This window comes from Gadus macrocephalus, chromosome 7 (genome assembly GCF_031168955.1).
Source record: "Gadus macrocephalus chromosome 7, ASM3116895v1".
Taxonomy (NCBI): domain Eukaryota; kingdom Metazoa; phylum Chordata; class Actinopteri; order Gadiformes; family Gadidae; genus Gadus; species Gadus macrocephalus.
The window spans coordinates 12,104,040-12,121,372 of NC_082388.1; the positions used below are offsets into that span (position 1 = coordinate 12,104,040).

Here is a 17,333-nt window from a genome sequence, read left to right on the forward strand (position 1 = left end):
CCCTGTCGAACGGGAGGTTCGCAGCATCAAAATGCGGTTGCAGGTCTTATGTTGATGTAGAAAAGCCTCGGCGTCGGCAAATGACCTTGTATATTAATAATACAACTCTACTAATATACGATGATTTGATACATTGTGTAGGGTCAATTTGGAGGAATGCGATAGCTGAATATTTAAAGCGTTTATTTTTGTGCGCATTTCAGACACAAACGTCATTTCGGAACAGCCCCTGGTCCACCCCCCCCCCCCCTTCTCCCAGCCTCCCCCCCCCCTCCCCCCACCCCGCCATCCACCCTGATCGCTGTCATCACACACAGACACACACACACACACACACACACACACACACACACACACACACACACACACACACACACACACACACACACACACACACACACACACACACACATACACACACACACACGCCTTTCGGCGTGTCGTAGACAAATCAACATCCGCGGATTATAATGACATTTAGTGAGGTTTAAGACCAACGTTGAGATTTGTTTAGCTCCTTGTGAGATCCCTTGAAGCACAATGGCAGCGTGATAGCGTTACAGCGTTACCGCGTTATAGCGCATATCGCCCAGGCGCTGAAAAAGCCGGAGCTTGCATTTCACCGACGGGTCGAGACGCTGCGGTCTGGCAGTATTCCCTTTATTCTGGGTGGAATCCACCGGTGACAGCATCCATGGCGAAGACGGTGACTACATCACCGACACTCATAACAGGTAGGCTACCCAAAAAATATCATATTTGTGATTCGCATTGAATTTTATCCGGGGATAGTCAGAGAAGGGTTTTCGTTTGAAATGCGAATGACGCACCTCGAACAGGCATCTTTTTTTACACTCTCAAGCCTTCACATTGAGAACCAAAATGTTCTTCTGAATATTGTTTGTTAAATTTGCTCAATGCTTTCATTGTGATTACATAGAAACACATTACAAAAATTGGAAAGCAAAGAAAAAAAATTTAGCAGCAAAGAATTCGGTTTCACACGACCTCATGTCCTGACGAACGTTTCTTGTAGGAAACCAGACGTTTTTAAGTAGGTTACAGTAGTACGATGATTTCTGTGGCATATGGCTTTGTGTTGATGTAAATGAGGTGATTACACTACAGATTGTCATCTTTTGTTGCCTTGTAGACTTGCATTGGAATCTCAACTTTTGGTCCATTTGCTCTGGCCTATGGTTCTGCTACATAAAAATAAATAAAAATTACCACATGACGAAAAACCTTGAAGTTCCTATTTATTTGCATGTAACATGTAAAAGTAGTTGGCATATACTTCAGTTACAAATTAAACAATAACATTTGTCTGAAAGTTCATGTTTTGTTTTGTTTGTGTCTGCGTGTTAGTGTTGTGTGTTAATGTGTGTGTGTGTGTGTGTGTGTGTGTGTGTGTGTGTGTGTGTGTGTGTGTGTGTGTGTGTGTGTGTGTGTGTGTGTGTGTGATTGTGGAGTGTGTGTGTGTGTGTGTGTGACTCAGTGACATCACTTAGCCTTCCCAATCGAAACCTCTCACGCTGCTTTTATCCTCATCATAGGCAGAATTCTTCTGAGTTTAGGACTGTTCTCTATCCATGCTGCTCCTTCTGCCTCCTGCCACAGGTGAGCCAAGGACCCCAACCTCACCCTGTCTCCTCCCCGACAAGAGGTCCCCCAGCAGTGGGAACAGCTCTCCGGCACGCGTGGGCTCTGCTGGGAAGACAAGTAGGACACACTCTCGCAAACACACACACACACACACACACACACACACACACACACACACACACACACACACACACACACACACACACACACACACACACACACACAGACACACACATACACACACACACACACACACACGCAAACATGTGTAAACTCTCTCACACGCACACACGCACACGCACAAACACACACACACACACACACACACACACACACACACACACACACATACACACACACACACAAACACGTGTAAACTCTCTCACACGCACACACACGCGCACACACACAAATACACACACACACAAACTGTTGTATATTCAGTGCATTCAATAATCTCTATCATAATGTTAGTTTTATGAAGGTATTGCACATTTGGTAGAATAATCCACAATATTGTTATGTCAGCAGCGATACATCTGCCTATTGTTCGATCACTGCTTCAGTAGCAAAAGCCTTCCATGGCAACAACAAACCGTGGGATTCAGCATCTATCCTATAATTATCACGCCAAGGGCGAATTGCACTTTCTCTGCACCTCACTCTTCTGTTCGCCCTTGGTGGTCTCGCCCCCCTAAGCCATTTCGATCACATTTACAGAGACAGAGGGCATGAAGTTACTGCCCTCTGCCGATGATCCTCGGTACTACACGCCGACGCCGTGGGGCTGAGTTCATACATATGTTACCGAAAGCTTTGCGTGTTTTACCCATGGACTTATTACCGTACTCTTCTCTCTTATTTGTCTCGTCAGCCCCGTCCACAGAACGGAAGCCGCAGATCAACGGGCATCCTTCACCTTTACATCTACCATCGAGCCACCACAACCATGATACACTGCGTAAGTCTCAGAACAGATTAGGCATATTCAATCTGTTCAAGTTGTTTGTACAGTTTAACCTCTGTACGTCGTCTGATTTTGTGTTGTTAATGACCTCCAGTGGAAGGCTACCTGAAGACAGATGACCGAATGCGTTTGGCCAAAGAGAGACGTGAAGAAAGAGAAAAAACCCTGGGTTAGTCTGTTGATTATTGATATATAGATTACATACATATTAGATTACGATATTATTGTTAAAAATGGGGGCTGTAGGTAACATTTTAGAGCTTTAATTTCAGGGTAATTTATAAGAAAGACCATAGTCATCCATCAGCCATCAGTGAGTGAAACGATCTGTGAGAATATCAGTTCCTCGTTGACGGCACCCGCCGGCAGATCTCGATGTTAGACATTGTCTCTCTACAGTGTGGCTCGCATCGAAAGAAAAGTATGAGTGTTGGTTTCAAGTGTCCCCCCTCCCCCCTCCCAGTGGCACGGGACCAGCTGGTGAAGGAGAAGGAGCGGCGTGCGCGGCTGCAGTACGAGCGCACGGTGGAGGAGCGCTGGAGGAGGCTGGAGGAGCAGAGGCAGAAGGAGGAGCTGAGGAGGTCCGCCGTCGAGGAGAAGAGGAGGCAACAGCTGGAGGAGGAAAAGGTTCGTACACGCTTTACACAGCCTATTGAGCCACTTGGCAGACCCTTTGAACACCAAAGGAGCTTACAGTGAATCCAGAGACAAGTCATTGAGGAGCAGGTAGGGGTGAGGGAGCATCTGGGGCAAGAGAAGACCTCTTGTACCAGATCATGGGGGATGGAACCCAGAACCTTTAGGTTTGGAGTTCACCCTACCCACTACACTATACAGATAGTCAGTCCTTTCCCAACACCCCAAGGCGAGATAACCACACAAAACATAAACATATAATTCAGTGTAAAACAACACAGCTCAAAATATAGTACAAAACAATACTGCACAAACCACCACACCACCCCTGACTCAACAACACAACAGCACAATAAAAGCCACCTGGCCATAAAGGCTGGATGTGTTCTCTTCCCAGGAGCGTTTGGAGGCTCTGATGAAGAGATCTCTGGAGCGAAGCCTGCAGCTGGAGCAGAGGAACCGACGCTGGAACCGAGGATACCCTGTTAGTGGCCCAGGTAGGACTACTGGGGCAGGTAGGACTACTGGGGGGTAGGATTACTGGGACAGGTAGGACTACTGGGTTACCCCGTTACTGGGGCAGCTAGGGCAGGTAGGACTACTGGGTTACCCTGTTACTGGGACAGGTAGGACTACTGGGTTACCCTGTTACTGGGACAGGTAGGACTACTGGGATACCCTGTTACTGGGACAGGTAGGACTACTGGGATACCCTGTTACTGGGACAGGTAGGACTACTGGGATACCCTGTTACTGGGGCAGGTAGGACTACTGGGATACCCTGTTACTGGGACAGGTAGGACTACTACTGGGATACCCTGTTACTGGGACAGGTAGGGCTACTGGGATACCCTGTTACTGGGGCAGGTAGGACTACTGGGGAGACAGTGACAGGTATGTCTACCTTGGACCTCTGCTTCTAGGGCAGGTAGGACTACTGGGGCAGGTAGAACTATGCCTACTATGCAGAAGTGTGTGTGTGTGTGTGTGTGTGTGTGTGTGTGTGTGTGTGTGCGTGCGTGCGTGCGTGCGTGCGTGCGTGCGTGCGTGCGTGCGTGCGTGCGTGTGTGTGCGTGTGTGTGTGTATACATGCAAGCACGAGTGTATGTGTATGCGTGTGTGTGTGTGTGTGTGTGCGTGCGTGCGTGCGTGCGTGCGTGCGTGCGTGCGTGCGTGCGTGTGTGTGTGTGTGTTTCCAGAGCAGAATGCTCACTGCATACAGCAGACTGCTGAGGTGCGCATGAGCATGAAGGAGATTGTCAGTAGAGGGAAGGGTACCGCCACACCGCGGGGCTCGGTGATGTAGTGATGTGGTGCTACGCAGCTACTGTACAACCGCACGGCTCAGGCAGCCGAGCCATCAATCAATACGATCAATTATAAAGGAGAAATCACGAAGAAACACTACACCACTCCGTCAAGCATTTACTTTTATTTAATACTGGAAATAAACACACCTTTTTCCTTTTTATTGGCATTACTTACCTGTTTCAAGATATGGTATTCATTTCCAACAAACACGGCACCTCATGAGAACAAAGGACTCGGTGCTAGCTCAGCGCTAGCGGTATTCAGACTCAGCACTACATCCCCGTGTGGTATCGCATGTCAGCCCAGGTCAGCTGTTCCGCGGCGGGACCGCAGGTAAAGTCTGTTATAACCTCTGCTGTCTCTGCTTTGCTCTGCTCCGTCCAATCCACTGTAGGTGACAGTGATAACCCACCCCCTCTCTCCGCTGCCTCCGCCCTCCCCCATGGCATTGCCTCCCCCCTTCCTGCTTCCAGCGAATCTGGTAAAGAAACAACGACCCCCGCCCCCCCCCCCAACCCCCGGCCCCTGGCCCCGACCCGACCCCCGGCCCCTGGCCCCGACCCGACCCCCGGCCCCTGGCCCCGACCCATGCTACCCCCCTACCCTGGCCGACCCCACTCCCTCCGCTGGTCGCACCAGTCCCCCCTCCTGCTCTATCCAGAAGAACCCATTCCTCAGCTCGCTCTTTTTTTCCCATGATGCATGTTGATAACCAACTTTTCCAGGGGTTTGTTATCATCTGTGGAGGATGAGCTGTGGAAGTGATGCTGTGTTTGATCACATTGTGTGATTTTGTTGTTGTCATCCTTGTCTTTCATCTGTAGAGTCCTCGTCTTTTAGGCGGGATTACGTGTTATGTGAATATTGTAGTCTTCACCTCTGTGGTACTTTCTGCGTGGTTGTCTCTTGATGGTTGTGGATTATCTCATCTGACCTTATCTTAGAGGGGAACACACGATTATTACAACAAAATAAAACAGGTGTAGGCCTATATATTAGAAATATGATATGAGCCGAGTATGACAGTTCCCCTTTAAGAGGATGTGCATCACAGCATAACTGCGGTACAGTTATAACACTGCATCATAACAGTGTATTAACTAACTACTAGTACTAACTCACTTTCATGTTCTACTTCCTAACACTGCCTTTGTCCACATTTTGCCCTGATTATGAGGCAGAGCCATGACATCATCCCCATCACCTTAATCTCTCCAAGGCACCATTAGGCTGTCTATTTAGGCCATGGACACACTAATGCGGATACTTTTGAGAGCTCATATTTTTCTCTCAGTTTTGACCCTTCATCCACAACAGCATTTTCTTCCAGCATCCAAGTTGTGTGGATGAATATGATCATTCTGAAAATAGTTGTCTGGCCTTTCAGTGTAGGAATGAAACGGAAGGTTTGAAAACCCTGTTGCTGTTATAATTTCGGATGGAAAGTGATGGAAAACTTTTGACAAAATATTTAGCCAGTGTCGTGTTGATATGGTCTTAATGGAGACATTAGTGTCTCCAGTCTGGGTTTGCAAATGAGCCAGTGTGAGAACAGCGGGGGGGTTACGGATTTTCATCTCCCACCACTTACACCAGTATTTCCACCCAATGCACCTCTCCAAATTATTGACTGCGTACTGCAGTCAATAATCATATTGCTTGGCAAGCATTTTTCACTTCAGTACCGACACACATCCTTCGTTAGGCAAGAGGGAGGTCAACTGCCAAACTCAGATGCCATAACCAACATCCAAACTCTTCACTTTGCCTCTCGATATCCAGCAATTCAAATTTCTTTCCTGGCTTTTGCTTGAAAGTTTAAATTGTATTTATTCATTATTATTTGAACATAATCAACACTGTTTTGATGTGTTGATGTGTTGGTTATGAGCATTTGGACAGCCTTGGTAGTTGAACACTAACGTGGTCCACAATAGAAGTACTGTAGAATTAAGGCAGCATGATGGTGTCTCTGTCTCGCCGTTTCTGTTGTGCCTTTGGGTGTATGTGGCCGTGAATGTGTGAGTGTCTGTGAGTCGTGCAGTCCATGTGTTGTGCTGACGTTTTCATTATGGCAAGGAGGAAAACTGTCCATGTCGTTGAATTGCGTTATTTAATTGTTCTTTGTGGAAGCATGTATGTTTTCTGCACCTCATCGTACCCTAGCCTAGACTTGCCAACCACACAGGCAACCAAATCATTAGCCACATTATCAATCGCAATCTAATTGTGGATAAAAGAAAAAAGATCCTCAGCTTCCTGGTAGGCTCATTTCCTATCAACATTACTGGCTGTTTTCTTCCTGGCGAGTTCTATAATTACTTCCCTCTGTCCAAATCAGATTGGGGTGTGCTGCAGGCTAAGCTGGCCAAGATGCAGTTTCAGCTAATGGTGTCTTCACCCAATATCCCCGTTCTTCTGATGACATCTTCATCAAAAATAACAGTTAAATTCTACTTAGACAGAGGTGACCTCTTGCATTTTAACCAAGTATAATCTCCTTTTAATGTTGATAGTTTTGTCGATTTAAAGAAATCTCTACGTTTTAAGTTTCAACAATCTCCTTGGGCCTTATTTTCAAATTAGGTGACCCCAAATTGACCCCGACCCACGTGTGGGGAACCAGAGGTCTAAACACACGATAAGGGCTACAGTCAGGTGGAGCACATACAGGCATTATGTCCCTGCCGTGTTGCCTTACTTAACTGCACCAGTGTTACCCCCACCTTCACATGTGCTCCCCCCTGAATGTTGGATGTGTCACAGCCCCCTGCAGCCCCCACAGATCACCGTACCGCGGCACACTGAACCCAGCCGACCACAACAGAGCCAGCCTCCAGGGAGGCTCTCAGTCCACCCCCAACACCCCCAAGGTCAGCCCGCCTCCTGGCTGTACACTGAGGAGTACAGCCGGCCTCCTGGCTGTACACGGAGGTGTACAGCCGGCCTGTAATGTCTGTCATGGTTCATCTGCGGTCCATCAGCGATTGGGAAAAAAACAATACTGTGATTTTGGGTGCTGTAGCGCTTTGTTAAAACTGTACATTAACATCTTTGAATTAGTAATTACAGTAATTAGTGATTACATATTACTTTATATTTGTGTTCTAAAATAGTTATATATATTAGGTATATATATATTCTAAGTGCAGTACTAGTACTTGTATTTCCTGATTCTGAATGGCGTTCAGTTATTATAATCTTAAAATTGACTCAATATCTTTCAGTGAGTTGCAGTCAGCAACATTCGCAACCTAAGCAATGGAACTACCAACCTCTCCTTAGTTATTATGTCACAAACTTAAAAACGTTGTCCTCGGGGTTGGGTTCAGAAACAGCGCTTTCGGAGGGACAGACGGACGGCTTCTCCAGCGTTCGGCTCTCCTCTGAGGAGACCAGACTCCCCGGCCCACTCCGGGAGGCAGTTCACCTGCCCCTCCTCCTCCAAGTAAGACCCCTGCTGTGATTCAATTGGTTCACTGCTGCCCTATATAGTGCACTATTTGGTTCACCTCTTCCCTATATAGTGCACTATTTGGTTCACCTCTTCCCTATATAGTGCACTATTTGGTTCACCTCTTCCCTATATAGTGCACTATTTGGTTCACCTCTTCCCTATATAGTGCACTATTTGGGGCATCGCCATTTAAAAAAAATCGAGTTCTATACATTGTCCTAAAATACCCATAATGCACCATAAAAGATTTGTACCACTGACTCTAAATATATACATATATATACACGCAGACTCTGCATGTATACATATATATATTCAGACTCTGCATGTATACATACTGTATATATGCAGACTCTGCATGTTGTGGTAACCCGGTTCTATCAGCCACGCCTCCGATCAATGAACAAGAGTCTCTGATGCTCACAAACTGCCAACAAGGCACGTTTATTAAATCCAAAGTAGTGAAAAAAGGGGAATCACCCGTCAATGCAAACTATAACAAAAAAAAAGAGTCTGGGCTCCGTGAGCCACTGGGGACGCTGTGGTCGTGTCTCACGCGCTGTCCCGGTATCCAGATGAGGAGGTCCTTCCGTGTCGTCCTGTGGTCTTCTCTAGACCGGGTCCCGGGGCAAAGGTCCGTCCGGGTAGGGAATCTCGGTCCGCTCTCGGCTCCTACATGGGTCACATACCTCCGGCCTTTAGACGACGTCTCAGCTTCTCTTATCTAGCCCTCACCTGGGTCTGATTGGCCTGGTAGACAGGTGTCTCCCGTGTTGGCGTTGAGTGGGACCGTGCCAATGCGGCCCTTGGCGTCCTCTGGGGGAAAAGGGTGGTAGACTGCTTGTATTACCTGCCCTCTGGGCTTCCAGGGCCGCCGTGTCGGTGCCGGGTTGCCACAATGTATACATATATATATGCAGACTCTGCATGTATGCATAGATATTTAGACTCTGCATGTATACATAAATATATGCAGACTCTGCGTGTACAATATACATATATATGCAGACTCTGCATATATCCTATGATGCAAAGTGTTTAAAGGTGACATATTCTACCACCAGGTGTGTGTGTGTGTGATTAGCCGTTACAAGGCGTTTTAAAATGGGCTTGTCCACCTAGATGTGCGCTGGATAGACAGTTAACCAGCCAACCCAGTGGACTGTAGCAAACGTTGCTAACCTATCCATCATACGTCTAGGTGGACACGCCCACCTATGATGTCAAAAGAGGCAGATTTTTCCGAAACGGCTTGTAACGGCTCATCACACTAACAGCTGGTGGTACATTTTGTCACCTTTAAAGTTGCAGTGTGTAGAATATAAATTGTACACAATATTCATATTCAAGTATGTTTTAACTAATCCCATGAAAACAAGGATTGTTGCATTTTTGTAACCTCAGACTGAGCCTTGTATACACATAGGCAGCAGGTCCTCTTCCAGCCACTGTTGCTGCCCACCAAGTTGCACCACCATGTCTCTACAGCAGCCAAAAAAGACAGCCCAAAGATGCCACTTCATCCCACATGCTGCACTTTTAAGATAATAGTAATTGGATAATAACTACTTTTTCTTTTTCACAGAGTGACATCCAAAATGAGAACTGCATCTCCTTGCTCAGCACGCCACCAGACTCCGTCCCCCATAAGACACCAGTCCAACCTCGTAACCAACGGCGACAGATCCAAATCCAGAAGGAGCGGCGGCCGCTGTGAGGAATCCAAAATGGACACCTCTGTGAAGAGGAATAGTAGTGCAGAGAGCCCGGAACCATCTACGGTACAGACGGCGAGAAACAAGGAGAAACCTCTGGTCGATGCTGGGACCAGTAAGGGCACAGGGAATGAGACTTCAGGTAAGGGTGGGTCCCATTTTGACAGCTGATCTTGACCCAGGTATCATAACGGCCAGTGGTTGCCAACCTTAAGTCACAACGATAACTTCGCACACACATAAACACACACACATACACACACACTAACACATTCACACACACACACGCAGACGCACACACATGCACACACACAGTGTTAGTAAGTACGTATCACTTTTGGCAGAGTCACAACCCGACTTTAAGTGTACCACTAAATTGTCATCAAAACCTCTCACAGATCACCTCATATGCAAACGGTAAAATATAAAAATACTATGCAAAGAGTGCCAGCCCCCCCCCCAATCTACAAAGTAATTACTGCAAGAAGACAATGGCCAGTGGGAAACAGTGAAAAGAAAAATCTGCAACGCTGCTAATGCTCCCTTTGTGTTTATTCAGCATAACACAAATAAAAAAAGACATCATTGGAAAATGTTACAAACATATGAGGCAAAAAGCAAGTAGAAAGAGGTCAGGCTGCCTGCTACAGCTGGTCAGTCGCCATCTGTGTCTGAACCCGAAACCCTTAATCTGGGAGTGGAGCACAATGATAACGAGGATAAAGATGATGGTGGGGGCTGTTGAGGATGACAATGGTGGTGGTGACGATGATGAGGATAATGATAAATGATGATGATGTTGATGATGATGATTCATCTTTATTATAATTTAATAATGAATGAATTACTGTTGTCGCCCCCGCAGGGAAGGTGTCTGCCGGTGCTACTAATGCTGAGGAGGCGTCCAGGCTGCTGGCTGAGCGCCGGCGCCAGGCCCGGGAGCACAAGGAGCTGGAGGACAAGCGGCAACAGCAGGAGAAGGAGGAGCGGTGAGCCTTACTTACACTGTGTGTGTGTGTGTGTGCTGTGTGTGTGTGTTTGTGTAGGCGTGTGTGTAGATGTGTGTGTGTGTGCCTGCGCAAGTGTGAAGTTAATGTTGTTGTGACCTAAGGAGGAGGAGAGGAGCCGATTGGAGGATACAAGTATACAATTAAAGGCAATATTGCAGTAGGATAGTAGGAAGATATATGAATATGATTTGATATGATGTTACATGCTATCTGCCTGTATCCGTGGGCCTATATCTCGACCCTTTCTCCACCAGCCTGAAGGCAGAAGCACTGAGGAGGGAGCTGCAGAAGAGGCTTCGGCTGGAGAAGGAGGAGAGGGACAAACAGGAGGAACTCATCCGACAGCGTGAGGAAGAGGAGAAGAAACGACAGAAGGAGGCGCAGGACAAGGAGCTGCAGATCCAGAAGGAGATAGAGGTCAGAGTTGGTCCATCTTTCTGTTTGTTTGTACTCATGCATTAAAGGCAGGGAAGGCAATTTGGATAAACCAGCCAGAGTCAGCTAGTTTTGAAAGTACCCAACTGACAAAACCCCACCCTTCCCTGTAGGCTTCCTTCTGAGGCAACTCCCCCGGAACACAGGACAAGCTGGCTAGCCTTAGCAATAGGTCTGACTAAACTTGTGGAAGACTCTGGTTATGCACAATGAGTCCATGGGCAAAGTCAACGCAGGTAGCTGGGCAGGAAGGAAGACGGATAGGCAGGCCCTCCAATCATTTCATTTGGGCCGAATGAAATGACTGGACGGGCTGATGACAGGCGTGCAACCGCAACATTGATGTATTACATTCAGTTTTCGCAGTTTATTTCATTTGAAGTTCATGGTAGTCTCCTATGTTTACCTGGAGCCTAGTAGCAGACTTTAAGGCATGGGGAGTTGTTTAAGGACATAGACAGTTATCTGTTCCTGATTATGTCCACACTACTTAATACTGTAAGATCCCATCACAATATGAGAATACGACCTGGCACATCGGATCACAAAGTGATCATAAGATCTGATCTCGGAGTGTTAAGATCTGACCGTTAATGCTTCCCGGGCTGGGCCAGATTGTATCAAGGCCCTATCTCTCCGTCTCTCTGTCAGTCTGCCTGTCTCTCTATATGTCTGCCTTTAACTGCAGCTGCCTTTTTTTGTCCTTCAACAGAAAGAAAAATGTAAGGAAGAGGATGGAGAGGAGACCGAACGGCAACGCCAAGAGCGGGAGATCCAGAAGATACAGGAGGAGGAGGAGAGAAACCTCAGGAAGAAGGTACTCCCATTTCTCTAAACTCTAAACATGCCAACAACAGTTTCATTGTGCAATTAGTTTTTACTTTATGACTTATTAAACATCCTTGTGTGTTTGTACAGCGCATCGAGGAAATCATGAAGAGAACGAGGAAGGGCGAGGCAGACTTGAAGGTATTGTGAGAGGGGGTTGACCCTGGCGTTGCCACGCTGTAACGTGGCCGCCCACCGCCAAGATGGCCGCCCTTTGCTGTCTTTGCTTCAATTCTTTGTTTTTGTAAAATGTCTTTATTAAACTCTTAATTTGGCCATACTCTGTGGTTTTTTGTGTCCTAATTACTGCCACATGGTCTCTGTTCCATATTGAATCAGGAGGGACAAGTGGAGATGGTGTCTCCCTCAATACCAGGTACAGTAAGTCCTTTGGTCAACGTCCAAACCGTTGTCGCTTGGCTCGCTATCCCTGCCTGCACCGACCCTCCGTCTCAGAACTGTGATACTGATGAACGCTAGCTCCTTGTGAGATCCGTCTTGCTATATTTGAGCATGTCCAGAAGGTTACTCCCTCGCTGTTGGCTGTGCTTGGTTAGTTTTCTCCTTGTTATCATTTCAATGAAACCGCATGGCACTTTTCACACAGCATATGAATAATATACTCAAGATATTATCAATGGTGTTGGTGTGAATTATTTTGAACTACTAGTCATTTCAAAATAAAAGGAACAACAAAGGTTCTATGATGACAGTTGAGATCCTTCGATGACAGTTGAGATCACAAAATCAAATGAATTCCTGCAAGCGACAAGGCTTTCATTTGAGTTCATGAACTGAGAAAAAAGGATTTTGGATTAATGAGCAATGGCAACTTCTTTTCTATTTTTAACTCTGTGCAGGGCACCTCAGGCACCGAGGTAATAACTGGGTGTATTTATAGACACTACACACGGGACGCATGAGTAAAAATGGGCCAGTTTCTGAACGTCCTCGGCCAGGTCTGTGTAGTACTCCCACGCTGTGTTGGAGGGGGGGTCAGTACAATGTTGTATTCTTTGTCCTCCTCAACAGGGGAGCTCAGGACCAACGTTCACACGAGTGAAATGGCAAACGAGCAAGCCATCCAAAAGGTCACATTACAGGTCAGAGCCCAGCTAGCAGCCCAGGCCAACCTGAAGAACCAGGGATCCCCAAAGAAAGAGGTGAAGACAGAAACCACGACGATGCAGAAGGAGCTGGCGCCAGGGCCGGTCGAAGTGAACAGCGTCCGCAAGCAGGAGAGTGTCACAAAGAACGCTCCAGAACAGGCGGTGAACCCCGGGGCGTCCACCTCACCCCAGGACGCCCCGGTCACCACAAACGTTGACGCGAGGGAGCAAGAAAGACAGGAGGTCGCCCGCAAACCCGAAGAGAAAGACGTCACACAGGGGAGCCCCCAAACGAACAAAGAGCTGTCGAGGCAAGCCGACACCAAAGCACACCAACGAGAGAGCGTGGTTTCCCACGAGAAGAACGCAGAGCACCTGGCCCACACCAAGACCCAGAACCAACGCAACGCCGCAGAGGGCGGCCAGCAGAACGGAGTGGGGGTAGAAGGGAGCGGCGCAGGGGCGTCGACCCCTGAGCGCAGGGGTCACGGGGGGGCGGGGGAGACGAAGGATACACTGAGAGCGTCTCTCAAGCTGCTGTCGGTGGGACGTCCCACCCCGCCCACCATCACCCTGGAGCCGCTGAACGTCAGGGGTCCAGGGTCTGGGGACGAGGTCCAGTCCATGGAAGTCAGGTGAGAACCCACCCCCCCCCCAGCCCCCCCTCTCTCCGGGTGTTGGAAGCATCCAGAAGGAGGGTGACCAAAACTGGTTGTATGAGCATGACTGACATCTCCCCATTGGTCGTGTTGATACTAATGAGGACGAGGTTCTGGTGCTGTTCAGATGTGGCTGGATCTAAAGAGTCTGTTACTTTACCAGATATCGTACGTGGGAATATTATAATATGTAACATACTTCAACAGTTTAGCTGGACCATATTTGTCCCTTCAAAAATGTATACTGAAAAAATACTTTCGAGTTAGAGCATATATAACCATTATGTAATAATATCTCATATACGGTAGATGACTCCAGACCTATTGGAACCATGATTTCGAATTAAAATAGAGAAAGCAAAAAAATAACTTGATTCATAGTGTTGGCTCTTGTTATCAAACCATTAACAGACCACAGTATCAGGATGGACTGGGAGTGGTAAAGTAGAGAGTAGGGTCGAGTAGGCTTTCTGGTAGCTTTAAGGGTCCAACTTCTTTCAACTCCAACTGCTTTCCTGACAAGCTGGTTTTCACCTCCAATGGTGAAACCCCCACCCGGGATTTAAACATGTCAGGGTTTGGCTAAATGCGAGGGAGAGTGTTCCTTATATATGAACACCACACCTTCTAATGTTTCAGCCCGGTGTCCAAAGAGGAATTGATCTCCATCACTGAGTTCTCGCCGATAAACGAGGCCCAGATCCACAGCGTGAGCAACAGCTGTGCCCTGGAAGACCTGTTAGACCTGACCGGCACCGCAGCCTACTCCAGACTCACTTCCGAAAGCCACGGAGGTGGAGACCTCAACAAGAACCTGATCCAGGGTGTGGTCAGCCCCATGGCCGAGTCCAAAGCCATTCACACCTCCTCTGCTTCAGTCGTATCCTCCAAGAAGCTCAGCATCCAGTAGAGCCGAGGAGAGGTCTTTAAGGTCCATAGGGTCCTACTAGGGATAGTGTGTGGGGTTGAGGTGTATGTGTGTGTGTGTGTGTGTGTGTGTGTGTGTGTGTGTGTGTGTGTGTGTGTGTGTGTGTGTGTGTGTGTGTGTGTGTCTGTGTGTCTGTGTGTGCGTGTATGTGTACAGAAATCTACAGGCTCAGGTATCTCTTATGCTGTTGGACTGAAGGTTTTCAGTAGTTAATTAGTTTAGAGAGAGGGAGAGAGAGAGAGAGAGAGAGAGAGAGAGAGAGAGAGAGAGAGAGAGAGAGAGAGAGAGAGAGAGAGAGAGAGAGAGGGGGGGAGAGAGGGAGAGAGAGAGGGAGAGAGAGAGAGAGAGAGAGAGAGAGAGAGAGAGAGAGAGAGAGAGAGAGAGAGAGAGAGAGAGAGAGAGAGAGAGGGGGGAGAGAGGGAGAGAGAGAAATTGCTTTATGGTTTGAAGGGGGAAATTACAGCAAAATGTGATCATGTAATGAATGTGTGTGTGTGTGTGTGTGTTTTTGTGTATTTGTCTGTGCGTGTGTGTGTTTGTACATCCAATAGTTCAAGGTAGACAAGGGTAGATCGACAACAAAGTAACACTTTTCTCTAGCTTTTACTCATCCAGAATGTTAGAAAACAGAGCTCATCACAACCTTGTGTCGTTGCTCATCTATGTTGTAATATTATGTCTAGTGTCTTGTTGGATGAGGCTGCTGCAAGGCTAATCCTGAAGGCTGTGTTAAGTGCTTATCTGTCCACATTCTTTATCAAACCCAAACCTAGTCCACAGACAGACAGGCATGGCAATGCAGTGCACGTCTATTCCAACCCCTGATTGGCTACTTCTCTCAGATAATGACTTCCTTAGCTCTTTGTAATGGCCCAACGACGCCTTTTAGCTCCTTTTAAGCACGCATGTGAGAGTGAGTGAAATAGATTGAATTCCAATTGATCTGATCAGCAGATCCACAGTACTGTGACTGCTTGTTCAGATGAAATCAGACCGGATCTGCCAATAAAGTTGCCTGTTTATGATTGGTTGAGGCTTTGATTACACCCTCAATTTATTGAAAATAATTAATGAATGTGACATCCCGGAGGTAATTGGTATTTCTTATTTAAAACCACAAATGTTGCATTTATGTTCCAGTCACTGCCCTTTCATGGAGGGTTCTGTTCACAAGAAAACCTAATCTATTCATAAATTCCGTAATGCGACAACATATGATTGTTTAACATATATGCCACTTCTGTTTCATTTTCTTGCCCCAAAAATAATGTTGAGCAAACAATCTATATTTTATTTTGCATGTTGCACTATTCTATTAACTGTTCATTGTTAGCAGTTCAGGGAGGATCTATATCAAAGACACATGTATCTTTAAAGTCCTCAATAGCTTAGCAATCAGTATCTCAGTATTTGCTGTAAGAAATCATTTGCGTCTTGATTTTTGTCCTGCCCCGATTATCTATGTCCCTAAATGTAAATGGGGGACTTTGTAAAGAGGCAATGTGTACAATTTAGATTGTAGACTTTAGTGAAATAGTTTAGTTGAATTTACTCAAAACACAACTTTACAGCGTAAACATGACAACAGCTAGTGGAATCGTACACAGTGATGTTTCAATGTAATTTGCCATATAGCATATATTTTGGGGTGTCTCTGAGACTTGAGATTTTCTTCTGGCCATTTGGTTTTCAGGATGTTGACAATCAGGTTTGTTGCCGTATTATATGATGCATTATCTGTATGTACCTTTTAGTTTGGCCATAGCAGCTGTAGACTGTGTGCCATGCAGCAACATTTGAGTCTGGGCCTAAATGCACCAAGATTGCACCATTCACTGTAATAATGACTGGCACTGAGAGTGACTTCATGAGCTGACAAAAGTTTGTATTGTTATATGGAGTCAATTAAAACTCTAAACTACATGTATCCAGAAACAAAATAGGCATATTATATTATCTACCTTAGGATTTTAGAATTTAGGAGGAAGATATATATATATATATAGATATATATATAGATATATAGATATAGATATAGATATATAGATATAGATATAGATATATAGATAGATATAGATAGATATAGAGATATATACATTTAGGTTTTAATGTTAAGACATTAATGGTACATTAATACAATAAATACCTTAGAATCAACAATTAAAGTCACCTTATATCTGAAACTAATATAACAATTGTACTCATTCTGTGCATGACCAGCATGTTACTTCATCTGATTCAATAAAAGCTGAAATCCCTACTTTGCACTGTGTTGATTAAGCTGCTCTCCGATTTCCTTTGACAGCCATTATAATAATAAAAGGTTTGAAAGAAATGCAAAAATACATGAAACTTGTAAGGAGGTAGGCTTCAGTACATCCAATTGATTAACTTTACTCAGAGATTAGTACTATGTTACAAATGGACAGAAACTGATTCATAATAAAATACCAAGTTTATATAGTAGGTTTCTCCTCCGAGGGTAATTAATATAGTCAAAGATTAAGATTATAAACTGTTGGTGTGGCTTGTTATTAAAAAGTGAATTCAACCCAGTAAAGGACACAGACAGCTGGATTTAAGGAGCAGCTGTTGTTCTGTAGAAGCACCTGCAGCTGTTTGAGAAACCCTGATGTCACATTCTAACTTTTAGAGGCCTCTGCAAAACAACCG

At 46.1% G+C, this 17,333-nt stretch overlaps 1 protein-coding gene across 2 annotated transcripts; it reads left to right on the plus strand.

The window, feature by feature from the left end:
* The first annotated feature begins 295 nt into the window (after positions 1-295).
* LOC132461586 (MAP7 domain-containing protein 2-like) lies at positions 296-16,918 on the plus strand. 2 transcript variants are annotated; one of them, XM_060056790.1, is made up of 17 exons: positions 296-734; positions 1,621-1,722; positions 2,480-2,566; positions 2,667-2,741; positions 3,036-3,199; positions 3,606-3,705; positions 4,914-5,000; positions 7,286-7,392; positions 7,852-7,967; positions 9,562-9,833; positions 10,557-10,680; positions 10,956-11,118; positions 11,849-11,953; positions 12,055-12,105; positions 12,304-12,340; positions 12,997-13,708; positions 14,372-16,918. In XM_060056790.1, the coding sequence occupies exons 1-17, from the start codon at positions 695-697 to the stop codon at positions 14,640-14,642; spliced, it is 2,613 nt and encodes an 870-aa protein (XP_059912773.1). In that variant the 5' UTR covers positions 296-694; the 3' UTR covers positions 14,643-16,918. The 2 variants fall into 2 exon arrangements, with proteins under 2 accessions (XP_059912773.1, XP_059912774.1); XM_060056791.1 differs by lacking the exon at positions 4,914-5,000.
* Positions 16,919-17,333: the final 415 nt, after the last annotated feature.

What these genes read in the sequence shown, in the direction of transcription:
- LOC132461586 (XM_060056790.1), top strand. Translation starts at nt 695, where the DNA reads ATGGCGAAGACGGTGACTACATCACCGACACTCATAACAG. An exon ending in AGAAAGAGAAAAAACCCTGG is followed by an intron (nt 2,742 to 3,035) that starts GTTAGTCTGTTG and finishes CCCCCCTCCCAG; the next exon opens with TGGCACGGGACCAGCTGGTG. An exon ending in TCCTGCTTCCAGCGAATCTG is followed by an intron (nt 5,001 to 7,285) that starts GTAAAGAAACAA and finishes GATGTGTCACAG; the next exon opens with CCCCCTGCAGCCCCCACAGA.